General features: G+C 42.8%; 1 protein-coding gene across 1 annotated transcript; it reads left to right on the top strand.

Moving 5' to 3' along the window:
- Window positions 1-273: 273 nt before the first annotated feature.
- c2cd2l (c2cd2 like) lies at window positions 274-21,184 on the top strand. The gene is made up of 15 exons (XM_084374446.1): window positions 274-610; window positions 873-1,322; window positions 12,099-12,194; window positions 12,442-12,561; window positions 13,627-13,737; window positions 14,335-14,448; window positions 14,576-14,675; window positions 14,763-14,895; window positions 16,027-16,091; window positions 16,354-16,475; window positions 16,969-17,140; window positions 17,247-17,339; window positions 17,636-17,769; window positions 18,326-18,539; window positions 19,053-21,184. Exons 2-15 carry the CDS (start codon window positions 957-959, stop codon window positions 19,301-19,303), a joined length of 2,091 nt encoding a protein of 696 aa, XP_084230572.1. The 5' UTR covers window positions 274-610; window positions 873-956; the 3' UTR covers window positions 19,304-21,184.
- Window positions 21,185-21,293: the final 109 nt, after the last annotated feature.

Below are 21,293 nucleotides of genomic sequence, written 5' to 3'. Positions count from 1 at the left end.
CATTATTGTGTAATTAGTGTATATAACTATATTTTATTACAGGCCTACACATTGAATGTTAATTTTACCTGACATACTAAGAGAAATAAAAAAAAAACAAGTACAACAAAAGTTAAATCCCAATCTAAATCATTAATACAACGGACAATATAAAATTTAAAACATGAGAAATAAATCTGCTTTTACAAAAAAAAAAAATCATGACAATTTGTTGCGTCTTAAATGTTCCGCTTTTATTTTGAAGGCTCCACATTTCACTTCCCCCTCGGCGCTGCGGTCCTCCCCTGCAGCGCCACCTGTAGGTCTCTGCTGTTGTTTGTCAGATCATCATTGCACAGAGAGGTTGCGGAGGCAGCAAGGTCCGAGCAGCGCAGATTTGAAACCTCCGGCAGTGTGTGAGGCACCGTGAGAAGCGCAGGGCTGACTGTCCTCGGACGGACGGACGGATGACAGCAGACCGTCGACACGCCGCGTGTGAGGACTCGGAGATGGGACACGCTCGCTCGTTGTTGGCACCGCTGCGCATCGCCACGAAGCCAGCTTCATGTTACCGATGCGTTGCTTTCGATTACCTGCAGCCTGCAGCTCGGAGCGCTTCATAAGTTGAACGGTAGGTCGGTGTGAAGCTACGATTGATTATTTCGGAGTTTGGTGCGTTAACCTGCGCCGCACCGTCCTCTCTGCTAATGCATGATTCATTCTCAGACATCTACGCAACGTTAACGCAGGTTTTTAGTGCGTGAGCTTCTGCTGTATATCAACACAAGTGGTTATTAAAAACAAGAAAATGAAAGTTAATGCGGTCATAGCCGCCTTATTCCTCAGTTATAACTTGAATCAAGATGACTGACACTGACTGCCGCCACTCACAGGCTGAAGGCAGCTGACCTGCTCTCACTGACAGTCCTGGTATTTCCATCCGGACCTGGTGATATGAGAGGCTGCAGGAGACGCTGATGGAGCTCCAGGAGTTGGGCTGGCTGTGTCTGGTGGCTCTCTTCCTCGCCTCCTTGCTCATCGTGCTGGGATGGCTGCTCCAGTACTCGCTGACCCTACTGCGGCTGCGGGGAGCCAGGACGACAGGAGGGGACGACCCAGCCTGGCAGCAGCAGCAGCAGCAGCAGCAGCACCAGCCCCACCACAGCCTGGCTGGAGGTGTGTGGGGCTTCCTGTTGAAGATCCGCGCAGGCCGGGATGGAGGACGTGCATCTGAGGCCGGGGTTAAAGGCTTGCTGACCTCCCTGTTCTCCTTCAAGTCCTTCAGGGAGCACTGGCAGAGAAGCTGGGTCAAAGCCCTGAATGAGCAGGCGTGCAGGCATGGGGTGAGTTGTTCATCTGAGTTCTTGTACAGGAGGAGGTGTAGCTCAAATCATACAGCAAATGAGGAGCTGGATGTGTAGAGGAGCACGCCTAAGGTTACTCCACTAAGCAGAGGCATGAATAGTTAAAGGGCGGATGGAGTTGGCGTGCCCATGTGCGCTGCAAGTGTGTGCGTGGGCAGGGAGGTGGAGGTGTGGGAGTTGGAGTGTCTAATCTGTGAGAGGATGGGGGGCAGAGGCTTGCGTAACAGCTCTGAATCAATGCACAGAAGAGCAGGAGAGGCAAGACCAGCCAGCGTAGCCACGGCATGAACACCCACACAACATAAAAATAGTCTAGTGCCCCCCCTCAAGCCTGCAGGGGGGAATGAATGTGTTGGATCACAGTAGGAAGAGACAGAGGAGTGGCTGTCTCACCTTTTCTCTTCTGGAGTTAATCAAATTGTGTTAACGTTAGTTTAGTTAGTGGATGCAGCAGACAGTCGGTAGCCTGGCACGCGTTCAAGGCTCATTGTGAGTTCCTAAAGGTCTGCCTCCTTTTTAATAGTTCCTCTGATCTGTGTGAATCAAAGTGTGCCACACAGTCAGATGTCTCCTATGAGCACTGGAAGAGGAGATGGATCCCTGACTCCCCCCCCCCCATGTAGGAACAGTGTGTGTGTGTGTGTGTGTGCGTGTGTTGAATGAGAGATGAGTTGGCGGAGAGTTTAAAGGGGTCAGATCAATCCACGGCGTGAACGTGCACAACAGGCAGCTCTCCATCCTGATTCATAAAGGGTCATCCCCACCATGGCTGATTGAAAGCTCACTCTCAGATGTTCAACCTAACACTTTGGAGAAATACTCGTTCAGGGGTGGTGCAAATAAATCTGTAACTCTGCCAACAAATAGACACAGACAGGAGTGAAATATGACAGTAGAATAGCAGTTAATCATTAATCATTAATGTTCAGGGTTATTGTGTTGTGCAGCTCTCCGAATTATCGATTCCAAGCAACTGCGATTTAAAAATGATATTTTCTGTTTTATCTGTTCATCAGTGGAACACAGGCCACAGCATAACATGTTAGTTTGATTATTTTACTTGCGATGCATGTAAAAATAGTTATTATCATAATTATTATTTCAACCATGTCACACATTATCCAAAAGTTAAAGGAGCAATTTGTAAGATATTATGAACTTACTTTATAAACAGAATGTGACGAAACAACAGTGTTGACGTTATGTCACAGACGTCTATATGTTGCGTTGCGGAGATGTCTACTGAAGTTAGCATGCTAACGAGCTAGAGGCGATGGTTTGTTAGCCCCTGAAATGTTTAGTTGGGAGAGTTCGCTATTTACGCAAATAAGTAAACTAACAGACTCAAAACATTTTAAGAAAGGAGATTTACACCTACTTCTCTTACTAAAAAGAAAAAGGCATGGCTAGCTGAGCTACTTGCTAACTGCAGCCAAAGATAGCTACATAGCAACAGGAAAGTCAAGCACGTCTGACTTAACGGATGTAGACTGTTGGTACAAAGTGTCATTGGGTGCCTGTTTCCTCCTTCCTTCCGCTATCTGCGTGTACCGTTGTCAAAATCCCCTTTGCTACATGAAACAACAACAACAACCTCCAAGCTAGCAGGGCAAGTTGCTCTACAATAACCTGGTTGCTCACAACATGAACAAGCTAGCAGCTTTTACCTTTTCTTTTGTGGGGATTTAGCCATTTTTGGAGATATGTCTGGCTATGTGAGAGTAACTCCAGTGGATTTATTTTACCCTTTGACAGAGCCAGGCTAGCTGTTTCCCTCTGTTTCCAGTCTTCATGCTAAGCTAAGCTAACTGTCTGCCATTCATTGAGTGTCTTATCTTAGTCTCTGCAGGAAAACAAGTAAGCGTATTTCCCCAACTGTCAAACTCTTTCTTTAAAGTTTGACAGTGTTCGTTCTTATTAAGAAGAAGATACCTTCTATAGGAAAGGATAAGTGACAGGCTGAAAACATCACTGTCACGTATTGACTTTAATATATTCTGTATACAGCACTGACTGCTATTATTGGGAAGAACAAACTCACAGAGCTTTGAAGACTGTGGTTGCTTCATGTTCATGTTTCTTAATGTGAATCCTTCACGGTCTGGATTTCTGTACGTATGATCTGTGCATACCACATGTGTTGTGGTATGCAGCGTTAAGCCCACTGAGCCTCGATCTGTTTTCATCAAAGTCTTCATAGTTTTTTGTGCAGATAATAAGAGGTCAGAGAACAGAGCGGCGTGATTCCCTCGACCGACTTCTCTTTGATATGTGGTGGTGAATTGGAGTGTGCCAGCTTAGTTATCTTACAATGGCCTAATTAGTTGATCCATTGTGACCTTCGTGGCTCTCAGTTACAGAGAAAAACATTGGAGTGAACCTTGGGTGAACTTGGAGTGAACGTGGAGTTATTTCAGTGGAGTTTCAAGTTAATTTGTATTTTGAAAGGACAATGCAGAGCGGCTGCTATGGATACGAAACCTCGTACCTTAGTGGTTCTCTTTGGGTTTGATCTGTGATGACTGTTTGACCTTAAGGCGAGTACGAAGCTTCATGCCCAGCAGTGAGAAGGCATGTTTATTGTAAGATCATTCTCCCGACTGAGTAATTGCGTCAGTGGAGGAGGAGACGGATACGAGCTGTCCGTGTCTGTGTGTCCATGTGGTGTTTAGTTTGTGAGCGGAGAGCGTGAGCCAAAGCTTCCCGCACTCACCCATCACAATGAAATATCTGCTAGTCATTGTGTCTGCGTGCGGAGCAATCTGTTATTCCCGATGTGTCTGGGCCGCATGCAAATCACCCGTGAGTTTGTTAATGAAACTTTGGATGTGATCCTGAGATAACAAATCACAGGCATGTTTGTTTTAATAGAGATACCTCGAGTACTCTGTCCGGGAGTGATTAAAGACACAGCGTCCTTGTCTTGTAATTTAAAGGGACACTATGTAGTTTTGGAGAAGAAATTCAAACTTGGTCTCCATATTGTCATTTTAATATCAGACAGATGCATCAAAAGCGAAAGGAAGTGTTAGTAACATGTTATCTAGTTCAACATATTTTCTGTCTTTTCCACTCCTCCCTGAAAACCTGACTGGAAAAACCTGCTGTGGCGAGTATTAAGTGACCACAGGCGAGTCGCTTCGCCTTCGTTGCCTCTCACATACAGTAAGCACCTGCCACCTGCCAGGCATGTTGCTGTGGAAAACAGACACTAGAGCCACCGTCCAGACTACGTTCCCGAAGACTCACGTTCTCCTCTAACTCGCATTTCATTAATTATGTTTCTGCATCAGGCCAAACATGAGCTTCCCTGGAGGAACGCCGGGCGATGGAGATACGGCTTCAGTGTCATCATGTGGGGATTAGCACCAATCCTTTATAGCATTAACCTAAGTACTTCTGTGGCATTTAAGATAGATGCTGACAGAGGTCGTTAAATAATTATGTTGAAATTTATCCAAATAAAGGCAAGTTGAATGAGCCCGCATGGAAAGTTGGAGCAGGATTCAGTACAACATTTTTCCTCTGCAGGGCCCATTATGTTATGCTTTTATAATGTTTATATTATGATGTTTTTCAGGAGCAACTGCGGCCAAACTGTTTTCCCCTTTGCCAAACCTGCCAGTCACGTCTCGTATGTATATAGAGCGGAACAGCTTTGATTATCAATTAATTGTTTGAGTAATTTTCCAAGCAAAAATGGCAAAACCGATCAAAAATTTTAAATACGTTCCCTTCCGTCCCTAACTAAGTGATTAAAAGGCTAGTTTTAGGAAATACTCTTATTTAAATATTAAAGGGTGATTTCGAGTGATTTACATGTATTAATCACCTTTTGTATTGGCCATATGTGAGTGGATTGTAACGTGACATGAAAAAAATGAGACTTTCTCCGTCTCTCTCAGTTGCCTATACAACTCAGGTCGGACTCGGGTCAGATTTTCCGAGACGGGGTAACACTAGCTAAAGTTTGGAAATGGAGTCCGCTAACATAAACTAATGACTTCCAGCACAACACAAAAGTTTCACAGAGCCCCTTTAACCTTGAGCCTGAAACCAATTGGCTTAGCTTAGCATAAATAAATGGAAGCAGGAGGAAACAGCTAGCCTGGCTCTGTCCTTATAGGATGGTCAGTAGGACCATATACTGTGTCCTGTGAGGAGATGTGAATGTGTCAACAGTCAGAGATGCTGGTGTTTTGCCGTGTTTACCACCATACTGGTAGTTATAACGTTCATATCTCTAAGAATCAGACCATTGTAGGCAATATTGTAAATCAATAAGCAGGGCAGTTTCATGGTTGTTTTATTATAACACAACATCATCATAAAATTAAGATCATTTTATCCATATCAAAGATCAATTTTAAGTGTTTTTGGCCTTCGTGGCTTTCCATAGGCAACACTCATGTGAGACATCTGACATCTGGGTTAAGGAGTAGGCAGTGAAGAAGGTAACACTTCACCATTGATTTCCTGGTTCTTCTCTCATTTACTCAATGTTATCTGTGGCGTTATATATCCACACCAGCATACAGTACGCCCTCGCGACTCGCTCTACCTTGAAATTAGAACGTGTAAGAAGAGCATCATCATAACCTCTTCGATGCTTTTGCTCCCACGAGAACTAAATCATTTCAGAAAGTCTTGCGAGGTTCTCCGTTTGCCAGTTTGCTGCAGCGTCTTACTCAGACAGTTGACTCTTAATGAACATGTGATGTGGGAAAGGAGCCAATGTGACATGCAGACCGCTGACATTTCCCGTCACATACAGTGAAGGGTTTTTTTTAAGACTCGGTCGCTCTTAAGATCGCTGTCAAACACAAGATAATAATTACAGGACGTCTGTTTCCGGCATGAATGACACATTAGAGAATGTAGCTGCTCACGGTAATATGTGAGTCGTCACAAGACAAAAAGTGTTGCGCTCCCTAAAGCAGGGCTCTAACTCTGCTTGGTGAAATATAGCAATTTTGATCAGTATTATTATGAAGATGATTGGTCACTGTCTGCACTTTATAATAGCACTCATTTCAAAAAGCCTTGTTCAGCTGCCCTCGTCGATATCCAGTTCACTTCTGCAGACGGTGACGTGAGCCAGGAGCCCTCCAATACTTATCTGGGACTCTGAGCACTGCTGGCTTACAGCTCATGCTGTCTCACTGATTTTGAGTGTCGTCAGTATGCTGCACCCATGCAGCAGAGGGAGACCCCGAGGGCAGACCTGACCCTGACCCCCGAAGTCCAGTATTCAAAATGACGAGACGAGACTAAAAAAATGCTTCGGGGGGATGAATCCTGACAGGGAGGCTGGGAGTTGTTACATAAATACGACGAACGGCAGCAAATCACACAAGCTGAAGCAACAATACAGAGACAAGAGACAAGGTGTCAGTGACGGTGACACATTCAGCTCCTTTTTTGAGGATATTTAGTCAAAATATTTTCATTTTCATCTCCGCGGCTTTGTGTCCGATCGGGCTGAGGAGATGACGAGCGCCTCTCTTGAGATACAGATTAGAGGAGACAATTCCAACCTCAGGGTGAAAAGCAGAGCGATTGAGCGCCGGCCATGTGTTGCAGCTGGGTTCACAGTTCTGAAGACATGTCAAGTCTACCTCTAGTCTGATAGTGTTGACTTATGGGTTTGCTTAGAAGACCCCCCCCCCCCCGTCTCACGCTTCCTGGCTCCCTGTAAACCAGGGTTTTGGCCTGAGGCTTCATCACAGCTGCAGCAATGTCAACAGAAGGACATCCTTGTGTGTGACAAGCTTTACTTTAAGCCCATAACATTTTATTAATGATAGAAAGACATTAAATGTGGCAGAAGCGTTGGTTTGCTCTGGCGTGAGCCGGTTAAACAGAGAAACTGAAGACACATGAATCTGTTCAACAGCATAAAAGGCACCTCCTGCACCTTTGAACAGTAATCCCATGATGCAGCTCATTTCATGACTCAGTTGTTTATCCAGAGAAAACGTCTGAAGAATTACAGCGGAAGCCCCTGGATATAATCTCGCCTTGGCAGGAGGACTTGATATGGAGCTATTCAGATGTCTCTGGCTGGATTAGTTTGTGGAGGAGGCTTGAAGGACTGGAAGTGGTTGGCTTTCGTCAGACCTGCAGATCATAGCAGCATCGTCAAAACTGTGTTGCGCATCTGCAGCTGACACATGATGCCAAGCCATCGTCGCTGGGTTCAGTGGGTTGAAGAGGAAGACTGATAGAAACATACGAGTGTGCATCTGCGGGGAAGCGAGCTCTCTGTCCATTCAAGAAGTGCAATTGTAAAGAGTCTGGTGATTAGCTGAGGCCACAGTTCACTTCTTCTCTCTCTGACTGCGAGCTGCCGGTAGATGATTAATGCCCTGCGATTATGCTCAAATAGATTTCCTCCTAACAGCCGGGGACGTTAAGCACTCAGCGCTCATTTGCTGTGATTGTGTAAGAAACTAACCTCAGTCACAGCAGTTGATGAAATTCTAATTCACCAGCCTGTTTTAACTTTAACGGCCGATAATTTTAAATCGAATTTACAATCTGTCCGTGTAGGGAATTAATTCACGAGGCTCAGCAGTGAAAGTGGAGACACAAATGAGGCATTATTGTAATATTACAAAGTACCTGAACCAGTTGTGGAGTGAAACTAAATCCTAAATGCCGAATACACAAGTCTCACAATCTTGTTCCATATTGTTACAGTTTTAATGCCCTATTAGTGGCAGATCACATTTAGTAGTTTAAAAAAATGAAACTGAAAATATAAACTGAAATTCACAGACGCACTCAAATGGCTGATGGGATTTACATCTACAGTGATTCTACAGGCTACGTGCTAACCTTAGCATGCTAACATGCTCCCAATGACACTGCTCCCTTACTGAAATTTACAAGTAATGTTAACTGTGTTCACCATCTTATTTAAGTATGTTAGCATTCCAACATTTGCTTTATGTTAGCAGTGTTAGCATGCTAAAAAACACTGCCATCCCTCCAGCCACACCGCTAGCATGGGTGGTTTTACTTTGGCTTCCCAAGTTATCAAACCAGTATGCTCATGTGTGTGGGCTAAAATGTTTTCTATTTAAATTCAAATTCCAAAACATGAATATAAGACGCTCTGTTGTTTCCTAAAAGAAAGAAAATGTTAATCTTGTTCAGCATTCTACTGTAGCATGTTAGCTTGCTAATATTTGCTTTTATCATTAGCGTGTTAGCCGGCTAATGCTAAAAATTGCCATCCCTCTAGCCACGCTGCTAGCATGAGTAAGGACACAGAAGCTGATGTGTTTTACCTCGTCACTCTTCATGTCTGTGAACGTAAGCTAAAATAATTCAAATTTTAATTTAAATTCCAAAACATGAATGTTTTGTTGTTTAATAAAAGAAAAACAAAGCTATCGAGGTTAAACGCTAACGTCAACATGCTTACATGCTCACAATGTCACCGCTCCCTTGCTGAAATTTGGCGAGTAATGTTTTTAACATTAACCATTTTACTTTAGTGTGTTAGCTCTCTTTGCTGGGAGCAAACATTTCCATCCTTCCAGCCATTGTTTTACTTCGTCGTACCAAGTTATATCAAACCAGTTTAAATTCATAAATGTGGGCGTTAATGTTTCCCATTTTAATTGAAATTCCAAGACATGAATGTTAGATGTGTCATTATTTTCTTAAAGTGAACTCAATATAACATTAGAAATAGCTTTTTTACACCACAAAGTGTGCACCTTGTTGTAGCCTGAACCGCAGATACTCACTATTAAAGGAAAAGGCAGGAAAGGGTCAAAAAAAGCCACAGGGGGAGTGTATTTCTGGTTGACCCACATGCTTTTCAGAGGCGTTCAGCCAGCCGGACCCAAAGGGGGCGACGCTGACAAACCTGAAGTGACACCATTGATGTCCTCAGGAACTGTCTCTCTCCAGAAATACTCTACACGCACACACACACACACACACACACACACACACACAGTTGATCAGCGGTGGTTCACAAGGACAAATCCGTGGTTATGCTCCTAGCTTTGCCCTCTCTATGACAAAATGAGCTCTGTAGCCTCTGCCAGGAGGATACACAACACCACAGAGCACCAGATGGCTACCTAAGAAGCCAATGGATGCAAAATGTCTGAGTGAATTCCCCTTGAATGAATAGAAAACCATGAACATACCGATATCCTAGGCTTTACCTTAGATCGGCCTTTTTAAATATTTTCCAACCATATTTCATTTCAGACCTCAAAACTGGGTGATGGCTGTACCATCCTTGCTAAACCTCCGAGCACGTACGCATCTTGCACTGTATTGAACCTCCAATCATACGATACTCAGACTATAGGAAGTGACTCTTCAATGATATCAACACCGCTGGCAGAGTCTAAAAATGTAATGACCCAACCTTCCTTTAGGCATGCAAGGCTTTGACTGACCTATAATGGTAAGCCTTTGATGTCGTGTGTCCTCAAGCAATTTGCAAAAGTATTAAGTCGTCTTATGTTTTTTTTTAGGTTGTCAGTTTCTATTTGTCATGGATCAGAATGTTTGAGATAAAAGAAAACACAAATCTGTGCTGTAAATGTGCCATAGCTTAAATAAACTGAGGCCTACCCCACGTGTGAATTAAAAGCATTTACATGTCTTTAAAAAGGCTAACAAGGGAGTAAAAATCCCGGCAGCTTTTTTAAAACACTATACAACTACCTCCTCACTTATAAGACAGTATTTAGTGTTACAAACTGATGGCAGGGATGTCACGAGCCAGTGTAATCAGTGTTGGAGTGTTTGCTCACAACGTTTTACTGACTCTGATTAGCCTCATTACAAAAGATGCCAGTGGTGTTTGACTGCAGTGACACAAACGTTCAGCAGTGCACATCGATGAGCCGCACACAATCAGAAGCTTGTGATTTATGGGTTTATCTAAATCTGAAATGCGTGACGTTGTGTTTGTTCTGCACTTTGGATGTAATGAACGGCTGGGTGACTGGGCAGTTTTAGAGGCTCCAGTCAACCGAAGTAAACACAGACGGTTGTACGCTGTAGTCATGTGACTGCAGAGTTGGTCCAGGGAAACTACGTAAGCTTGCAGCATTGCACTTGGCTTCTTGCCCTCCTGGTTGGAACAGACACACACACACACACACACACACACACACACACACACACACACCAGAAACTTTGTTATATCATCCTCCCACCTCTGCCCCGCCTCCTCTGTTGTGTTTGATAGAGATTGGACTTGGACCTAGAGGAACATATGCCCTGACAATAGGGGATTTGTTTTCTCTCGCTTGCATCTCCGGAGCCAAGTTAAGCCGTCTATTGAAACAGATCCTCTGGCACACTCATGCTGTGATAGTAGGCCACTGGTGTTGTTCTGGTGAATCTTTTCTTACAACCGAGACACTAATTCCTCTTGTTAGGGGTATCTTCCAAGTCCGACACTCATACAGTAAAAGCTGCTGAGCTGTAAGCATGACTAAGCATTGACTGATGCAGCCTCGATAATGGAGGCTGTTATGTGGCCGAGGCGCAGAGTGCTCTGAGCAGGCTGACCGACCGAGAGAGGAAATCCACCACTACTGCATTATAATAGAGGCCCATGTTCACTTGAACGTACTCCTTTTCCACCCTTTGGTTAAACATATGTTGTCATTTGTTTGCCAGTATCTTCAGGCGCTATTCATCTGAGTGCACAAATCCACTGAGCTGCCTGGTATTAACCTTCTGTTTGTGGGCAGTAGCATGCTTACAGCCATACACATTTAAGAGAGTCTGTTTATCGGTTCATATTCTGCATCAGTGTGTAATGTGTCAGTAAAGTGTCACCATGTAGTGGTGGACCTTTATCATTACAAACTAATCACACATTAAAGGGCCCATATTATGCTCAATTTCAGGTGTATAGTTTTATTTTGGACTACTAGAACAGGTTTGTTCAGAAAACACCATCGCTGCAGCACTTCCCTTAACCATTCTATGAAGACTTCGCTTTAGTGCCTGTCTCTTTAAGGCCCCCCTCCCGAAAAGCCCAGTGAGATCTGATTGGTCAGCCCTCACAGGCCTGAGCAGGCACCACCATGTTTCTGCATCAGCCTGTCAGTGTTGTCATAACCTGATCTGATTAGCTGCCTGATCTGAGAAGTGCATGTGCTAATGTGTCCACCATCTTGGACAGCTAGGTACGGCAACATGACTAGGACAAACCACATGAAGAACAGCAGGCAAACGTTGCTGCCTGTAGAAGCATAGCGTCTATTTTTCGATATGATATTGTTATTATTGTGTACTGTGAACAAATTTGACTTCCGTGCATTGGTATTATTGTTCCTTAATATTCTCTGTCGATAAAGCCCCTTAGAGTAGAATAGGATTAAAATAATGCTATGCTATGACAGGCACCCACATGCCACCATCCAAAATAATCATTAGCGAAAGGATTACTTTGTACGATCGGCATGCAAACAATAAGATCTGTACCATGTTTGAGTAAACGTCCAACCACTGAGCAGAGATCAGTGACGGTGTTCAATGTCTGATACCAAACATGGTAAGAATAAATGGCATGTTAACGGTTTTAAGACCCAGAAAAAATATGACTAACTGCTAACCAGCTGCATTACAGGCTACATCACTGCAGTACAGAACCTTTCATGTTATCCCCAAGTGTCTCTCCTCTTTCTCTTATGTAATATTTAGGACATTTGTTCTCTCTCTCTCTCTCTCTCTCTCTCTCTCTCTCTCTCTCTCTCTCAGAGCTCCATCCAGATCACTTTTGACAGCAGTCTCCAGTTAACTGCTGCCTCTGCAATTGATAGCGTGACCTGCACTGACCAATCGGCACACCGAATGGTAGGTAATCTTTGTTGTTGTCCATGCTCTTTCTAGCTGCAACACATGCAGGGATTAACTTCTGAAGACCACATCTTTCACCCAGTACATTTTAATTGGAGCAAGACATGAAAAAAACAAAACAAAACAAAAATCTGGACCAAATTTCTGTGTCAAATCGAGTGAGATGCTGCTGAAAACGTGGATTTTAACAGGCAAAGCTGATTTTCTCCCATTTCAGTACTGTCAACCTCTTCCTGTTTTACAGGTTCTACATTGTAAATGTTGGGTGGACACAGTGACATTTCCTGTGACGGTCACCCAGCAGTCACACGCTGCTGTTTCCATGGACACCTATCAGATCACTATAGCACCTATGGTGACAAAGGTATAAAGGCACACCTGGGTTTTCTGTCATGAGCATCATTTGCATTGTCTGTTCCAAAAATCACATGTGGTCCCTCTGCTGTAGTACATTTTACTAGTCATGACACATAATAGCTTCTGTCTTTAAGAGGATGATTGTGTTGAAGTGATCTACTTCCCTTATCTAGCATTAAGAGAAATCTGTTTTCCTGCCAATTAGTACCAGATGTTTCATAATGTAAAATTCAATAAATGGGGCTCCTGACTAATTTTTCACACCGGTTGCACTGGTGCCCAACACTTTTTCATTTAGGTGCACTAGCACATCATTTAGGTGTACCAAATAAATTATTTTAGCTCAATTGGCCTCCTGTTGAATTCATACTCCAAACAAGTACAGAGTAACGGCTAACTGCTGCTGACTGTAGCTGCCATTAGCTCAGTTAGCTGGTCAGCTAGCAGCCCTATTAGCTTCATCTGTGTAGAGCTCACAGGACCAGGGGAGTGTTGGTGTTGTTTACACCGCTAGCACAGGAGCTATGGACCACTGAGAGGAGGAGGTGTGGAGGGACCCAGTGGGGAATGCTGGCGGGGAGCAGCACCGGGACCAGGATTAGCAGCGTGCAGCTAGACTGGGACCAATTACAGCCTCCACAAGAGAGAGGCCAGTTTCACGACGATTTAGGCTACAGTGGCTGAAGTGGCACGAGACAGAACAGGCCAGGATTTGCATGGTTAGCATGCTGACTTCAGTAAATATTGCAACACAATACATAGATGTCTGTAAATAACATCAGAACTGTTATTTCTTTACATTCTGTTGATAGCTTCACTTCATTTTTGAATGTTTAAGCTGAAATTATATATAGCACATTTAACACATTAAGAATAATGATTGTAAACAGGAATAAAGCTGCGCGTACATGTTTTTCTTCATTTAAATTACACTCAACAAGAAATTGTGATAACCTCACACCTTGGAGCTCTAATAAACAGAATTAAACAATGAATCAAATCTTTCTATATTATAAACTTGTGTAACTGCATGCCTCTATGTCTTAAAGTGTTTTCTGTCTGTCTCCGTCAGGTGGTGGTAGGTCTGGAGGAGGTCGAGGACGAGGGCCTGCTGATCTCCTGGACTCTCTCCAAGCATCCATCATTTACTCTGACCGTGTCCTCGTGCAAGCTGCAGAGAAAGGTGAGAACATCTGATATTGATACCATTAATATGATATGTCTGTCTCAGGCAGCCAGCAGAGCCCTCAGACCTGAGAGTGTTTAAAAGTCTCAAACTGAGAGGCTGCATACGCTCCAATAAAGGAAACACACATTATGCAAATTGTTTCTGAGACCGACTTCATAAATCTCAGTGAACAAACAAATGTTTTGCATGTGAGTCACTTTCCAACCCATTAATCTCATCGTGAGTCACGGAGGAAATGCCGTTCCTGAATGTCGTTGCATAAATGTGCATGGCATTTAATGCCTTTTGTCTGAGACGGCAACAAAGTCAATAAATTAAGGAAAAAAACTGATATTGAATGCTGAAGAGAGCTCTCAGGGATGCCCACTCAATTTGATCGTCATGGCAAATCTAAGTATGAAATATTGGGATTGCTTCCATCCCCCAAAGGTGCAATGCTTTTTGAGCGAACTAAAAGGCTTTTAGATTAAAGCAGCAGTAAACAATTATGTTGTATTTGTTCCGCTTGGACTGAGATTTTAGTCTGCGTCAATAATTCAGTTTGCTACAATAAATATTGGTTTATAATCATTTGCTTCTTTTTCTGCCCAGGGCACTGAGGGTGTGGCGGACCTGGACATGATTAAGGGACTGATAGAGGACACTCTGTTCAGCACTCAGCCAGCCATGGTCCTCAATCTCAAGGCTTGTGCGTCCAGTCCTTTGGTGAGATATATCCAGTGTTTTTCTCGACCTCTGCAGCAAGAAGACAAACAAAAAGGATCTGTTTTCTGAAATAAATAAATTACTGTGATGTACGATAGATCCTGACCGTTTTTCTGCACACTCCCAGGCCCCCATGGATCATCTATCGGTGGGATTAAACTCTGTCCCCCAGAGTGTCTTGGTGAGACGACTCCTGCTCCGGCAGCTCAGGGCGACCTTAAGTAAAGGTCAGATATTTTCCCTCAGCGCTGGATCATTTCCGTCCTGCTTCCTGCTGATAGCTAAAGCCTTGCTGTGTCGCTGTGTGTTTGCAGGTCAGTGGTCTAGGTCAGGGGAGCTGTGCTGTGTCCTGAGCCTGGACCAACCCTCCACAGAGAGGACAACCCGCTTCCTGTCTGTGCCCAGCAATGCCAACGCCCCACTGGAATGGAGTGAAGAAATGACTCTGTAAGATGGCATCTGGAGTGTTGAAAGTGTTCATGTGTCCTGTTTGTGTACATCTGTGCCAACATAAAAGGCCCTGAAAGTGTAGTTTCTCAATCAGTTTCAGGTGCTCATTCCCGCCAAGAGGTTTAGGGTCTATATTAATTTCTGGTTACATTATTTCACTTGTCCAAAAGTCACATTTTGTCAAACGTCATCAGACTAATTTGCCTAATCTTCCTGGGTTGCATACAGCAATGGGCTGAAAGAACCATTTAGTACCTTCTAAAGTAGTTCCTGGTATTAAAAGTCCAGATACTTGAGGTGGAAACATGGCTTAAGTTGGTAAAAGCGATTGATGTGGGTGATGTCATAACTTCTGTCCACTAATCAGGATTTAGCAACATTTGAATTGGAATCTGATGACTGTTGGTGGGTTGTTAATCTAATTAGACCACAACCGCACAGTCATGATTAAACAGAGAAGCTGTCAAACTTAATAAATAATATCAAACATTTTTTTTTACTTTATTTCGTCTATCGTCCTTAATATTAATGTTTAACAGGCTTTAAAGGAAAAATCAGCTTAAGGAGGAAGTCATATCACTCCATAATTAAAATATATATATACACATCTATATTTAAGGATAAGTTCACCCAAAAATGGAGCTTCTGGAGCTTAACAGTGTGGCAACATTCTCCTAAACAACTGAAGTAGAGGGGGACTTGTTTAAACATGTAAAAGAACAATTGAAAAAACAAACAAAAAATGTCTCCATACAGCTTGTCTGACATAAATCGAGTCTCGGGAACCCCCAAGGTCCCAAAATGATTTGCAAAGACGTTACTTACACCCTTTTTGAAGCTGAAATCTTCACTGTAGCTGCTGAGCAAAAATTGTCATAAAAAAGCGCACACCCCATCTGAAGTGGGGGCACGAGCTTGAAGGCACAAGGTGTAAATAATAGGATCTGTAATATTGGAGAATACTGCAAAACTGTGAAGCTCCAGAAATATTTTTTATCTGCGCATGGGGTGAGCAGATAAAGTCTGAATTATCATTTATGGGTTAAATGTTCCTTTAAAAAATGTATGTATTTGTGCATGAAGTGGTTAAACTTTGCGTGTAACATGGTTGTTTCCTGTGTGTTGAAGGGATCTGGGCCTAGAAACCAAAGAGCTGAAAGTGAGGCTTCTGGAGCGGAACGGCAAAAGGGAACGTAAGGCTTATCTCGACAGCAATTTACTATTGGCTGCTGTTCAGAAACCTGATCAGCAGGAATGTTTCAACTGCTTAAGCAAAATCATCTCTGTCTAAAATGCACTGTTGGCACGCTCACTGGACTCGTCTTTGTTAGCATTTTTGGGATGTATAACATGTCAGGAGGAGATGCTCCTTTTATAGCCTCACATGGAAGAAGCAGCTTTCATGCTGTTTGTACAGATATGTGAAGATTTCCTTTTTGTTTTACATCTGGATAGAATTCCTGCCGGGCCATGCCTCCATCACCTTGGACCCCCGGTGCAAAGTTCCTACTGGACAGCACATACTGTCAATAGGGCCCGGACACGGCTTGGCACCGAACGCTACCGTCACAGCGGAGGTGAGCAACGAGATGCAGTATATTTTGTAAAATTACGAAGAAAAACTCTTCTAAAACCATTGTCATGCTTTGAATGTGCAGTTACATCACAGTTTCTTATCTAACATCAAGCAAGCTGGAGTGAAACAAAGATTCACTACAAAGGGAGGAGTGTTGAGTAACTGCTGATACAGAGTACACTGTTGTGCTTGTTTTCAGCAAACTTGCCTTTATTCCTTTTTGCCCTCAACATATTTCTTCAAAGCTTAAACACCTGTATCTCTGCAGGCTAACATTTTATATTGATTCACTCCCCGTTGTCGTGTAACTCTCCTGCAACCTCTCAGACCGTCTCTGATTAGTCATCTGAAATTGTCCCTGCTGGTCCAGATGTCAGTTTAAATAAAGTGCCTTCCTCTTTATTAAAGTGCACTCCTTCTAATGAAGTGTCCATCCCCTCCACACATTTGCTAAATGAAAAGTTCATTTGTTGTGTTTTTTCTGACTCCTCCAGCTGCTGTATGTGGAAACAGAGGAGCCTCGAAGCGCCCACAATGCTCTGCCACTACGCTCCTCGCTCACCCCCACCAAGAAGGTCGACGTGGACCGAACCATCATGCCAGACGGAACCATCGTCACCACTGTCACGACCGTCCAGTCTCGACTCAAACTGGACCGCAGTCCAGGTAAATTTACAGAACAAGGTATCAGTGTGTGCCAGGTCAGGCTTGAATCAAGATATGAAGAAATGCTGTGATAATATTAACAGTAACATGTTGTGACGCCTTTCAGGTGATTCACCTTTGCGTTCGCCATCCAAAGTGGAGGTGACCGAGAAGAAACCCACCATCCTGTCAGATGGCAGAGGCAGCCCCAACTCCAGCAGTGAGTTCTCGGCTGAAAGGCCAGACGTTGTTTTACATAACAGATGCAAAGTAGGATAAGCAGCAAGCTGAAGTGTAACTCGAGATGAGAGGAATGCACTTTTCAGTACACATCATGCACTCTGTGCACAGGTACTCCTGTTCAAAAACCTCAACAGAGTTTTGTAACAGGTTTACACAGGGATACGACTTATACAAACTAAGTACAAAAAAGATCTGATAAACACGGGAATGACATTTTTAAATATATTTCTATAGTATAGTTCTGAGCTACATATTTGTGTTTTTGTTGCTCAGAGAGCAGCCGCCTCTCTAATGGCCTGGATCCTGTTGCAGAGACGGCCATCCGGCAGCTGACGGAGTCCGCCGCCAAAGTTGCTCGGAAGACTCCCACAAAGAGGAGCACACTGATCATCTCGGGCGTGTCAAAGGTCAGAGAACGAAAACTGTGTTCAATGTAGTGGTTTGTTGAATTCATGCCTCCACTGGTAGAAAAAAGCAGAGGTAATGAACCAATTGTTTGCCAGGAAATTTTATTTTTTAGTGCTTTTGTTCAGATTCGAAACCTGCATTTTCACTATGTGTGCACTCATCAATGGGATGTGAGGCACCTGCACAGCTAATTGTGCAAATGAAAAAAATATTTCAACTTTTTATATGATGATTTGCATATGTGAACCTAATCTACTTTTAAGGAATCTAAAGTACAATGTAGTGGAACCAGACCAAATGATTGTGATCTAAATTTAGTCCCAGCCATCTTCTGACCTGATTTTGGCCTAAAAGCCTTTAGAAATGTGTTCAGTGTAGGAGGCTGCGCCTGAAACCTGACACGAAAGTCACAGGCACGAGCAGCTACCAAGTTGAAAGTGTGAAATACAGAAAAGTGATTCTAATAAGCACTTACACACTTTGATTTTTCTCCGTGTCCAATATAACCCCTTAATTAATTGGACATAATTTGATTTGATATCTATAACTCATCAGGTTCCGCTCTCAGAAGATGACTGTGCGCTATCGAGCGGCTATGCTGCAGCCATGGACGCAGCCATGCATGGCAACCATTACGGCGCGGGGCATCACCAGGACCCAGATGAGACCACACCCTCGGACGTGTCCGAGCGTCCGTCTGTGGATGATGTGGAATCGGATACTGGTTCAACTGGTGCCTTGGAAACACGCAGCCTCAAGGACCATAAAGGTAAGGCAGAGGTCGTAGTCTTAGTCAACGTCTTAAACTTATTATAAACACAAAATTCAACTTTTCAAATATTGTTTTTTGCAAATTGTTTGATTGCGAATAATTGATGGATACATTAAAGCATGTAAAATAAGTTTAAATTCACAATTTCATAACTTTCATAACAACTGCTATTAATTTAAACAGTAAACGTTTCACATGGTAGCAATTTTTTGGTAGCCTTACATAACATCACAACTTCAATAGAGCAATGACTAATATCCAGGCAATATGACATGACTGACTCTGAAGTGCTGCTACTGCCACCTGGAGGCCGTGCGGCAGCACACATCCTAAGGCCTAGAGTGGTTTGAATGAATCAGAGCTAAATTCAGTTTGCATATCAGTTTGATAAGAGAGCAATCTCCTGAAACCACTGAATCAATTCAAAAAACTGGTGTTTGGTTGAGAGCTTTTCAACTTGGACATAATTGCCGCTGAAATACGCTGATGTATCCTGTCTGCTTCCTCTAGTGAGCTTTCTACAGAGCGGGTCGAAGCTATTGTTCCGCAGAAGACATCGAGAGAAGGAGCCCTGCCTCAGCCAATCCCACGAAGACATCTCCAACATGGGCAATAACTTTGCTGCGGTAGCGACCAGCAGCCGCAAGAAGTCCGGCAGCTTCTCCCGACGTCTCATCAAGCGCTTCTCTTTCCGCTCGTCAGGCAAATCAAAAGGCAAAGCCCCCGCTACCAACGGAGGAGCGAGCTCACTGGATAACTGATTATTACTGTCAGGGTAGGACATTGGCTCATTCTGACTTTAAGAGGATTGCTCTATGGATTCTGATATTACTAAACCTTGTAAGAGTCCAGTGTTTGACAGGCTGAACACCCCAGGAGGGTTGTCACCTGTACATCTTGAAAGGACCTCTGAGAGGGTATGTCCTCTGGAAAGAAATTATTGCACCTTCAGGACACAATTCATGTTTAAATCACATCAATGAAGTGAAAATGTGATCATGAAATCTTTTTCTTTGGAGGAAATCTGCTGCTCAGCGAGGTTACAATGAAATGTCTTGTGCCCTGTTTGAACACACACAAGAGCGTACCCGCTGGTGTAAATGCTCTCAAACTATTTAATGATATAAGATGCCAGTATGATGCTATTGGTTTGCACTTTGGACTTTGTTTTTTTAATTCATGGGTTGTATAAAGGTAATTTATTATTATGTGGTTCTCATGAAACAAGTGCTATTTATTTTACCCCCAACAAAAAAACTATTCATCATGGTTGCATTACACTGTAAAATAGAGACATTGCTGTGTGTTTTCCCATGAAAATGTAATTTTAAGAACATAGTTTAAGCGAGTTGACGAATTCAGTGGTAATCCAGCTGTAATGTCCATTCATTATTGCTTCTGCATTGGTTTTAGAATGTTGTTCAATGTTGTATCTCCTGTAAGACGCAGAAAAGATAATATATTTATTGTACATTTTATTTTATAAAGGTACTTTCTGTGGAATGATGCATTTACAGTTTACTTTTGGGATTTTTACCAGCCAGGATCTCTAGCAGACACTACAAGCCAGGCAGTGATTCTACATTTTTTTAATATCTGACCTTTTTCTGTCAGTTACAGAAAAAAAAGTCATTTCCTGCTTTCCTCTTGGCTGCTGTTGGCTCAATTTAAGTCAAACGTACATTTAAACACATTATAGAGACTAAGTTGACACTCATGGACTTTTCATTATTGCAATAACTGATATTACTGTGCAGCAAGATTTCATTTTGTGTGAAATGCCTCACATGGGTTGCAGTAAACTCTGACATGTGATCAGCTCACAATCACAAACTTAACATAGCAAAAATATCCTGTATGAACCATTAGGAGCATTATCATACACCATTTCTTTTTAAATAAATGTAAGTCTCGCATGAGTGTCAATACCGCAGCAATCCTGCAGTCTGGTTTAAAAAAAATGGGACTTGGAGGGAGTGATCAGAGGTGTTTTGCTGAGGTATCGTGAGCAACAGGATGACGAGGCGATGGATTGAGGACACACTCAGGGCTAGGAGTAAAACTGCTACTAGCAATTAGAAATATGAGGAAACCTGATGCATCCTTCAAAGCAGAAACAGCACCTATATGTAAAAATGTACATACATTTTTGGACATTTCTGTTTTGTCAAAGAGAAAAACGAAATATCTTTGAACTGACTGCATTAATTATGGGACTTCATAAAAAACCAAACTTAATGATTAAGATTAAAATGTCAGGTTTATTTGCAAGGCTAATAAAGGGATCACAGAGCTGGAGACGCTGCTTCCAAAGCGACTCTGGACAAAATGTGCTTTATAAAACTAAACCAAGTCAAAATGCTGAAGAAATGAACAAAGCCACTTTGTCGAAGGCACATCGTGAATCTACATGGCTGGAATGTGAAACAGAAAGCAGCTGCAAAATTGAAGATATGTATGATTTCTGCTATATTTGAAACGTTTAAATTTATTGCAAATAAATTATTTTTGAAACATCAATACAAGTCTGTTCTTGACCCTGTTACTTGTTATAGTTTTCTATCTGATGCCAACTATAGTCAGGATGTGTTTTAACTGATGTCACCATCAATATTAATAAATTCTGCATTTAATTCGCTTTACTTTTACTTTTTTCTTGGTTAAAGCGCCAAAAACTTGAAGCCGGAGGGAAGACACGCGATTGGTCGTCTATATCCGCCCCTTTTAGTTATTACCCACTCACAAAGAGCA

Source organism: Pagrus pagrus (assembly GCF_965226575.1).
Source record: "Pagrus pagrus genome assembly, chromosome: 14".
In the NCBI taxonomy this organism is placed as follows: domain Eukaryota; kingdom Metazoa; phylum Chordata; class Actinopteri; order Spariformes; family Sparidae; genus Pagrus; species Pagrus pagrus.
Note: the sequence above shows the minus strand (reverse complement) of the source record. Positions and strands in the feature narration are given on the sequence as shown.

What these genes read in the sequence shown, in the direction of transcription:
- c2cd2l (XM_084374446.1), top strand. Translation starts at nt 957, where the DNA reads ATGGAGCTCCAGGAGTTGGGCTGGCTGTGTCTGGTGGCTCTCTTCCTC. An exon ending in ACCAATCGGCACACCGAATG is followed by an intron (nt 12,195 to 12,441) that starts GTAGGTAATCTT and finishes CCTGTTTTACAG; the next exon opens with GTTCTACATTGTAAATGTTG. An exon ending in CGTGCAAGCTGCAGAGAAAG is followed by an intron (nt 13,738 to 14,334) that starts GTGAGAACATCT and finishes TTTTCTGCCCAG; the next exon opens with GGCACTGAGGGTGTGGCGGA.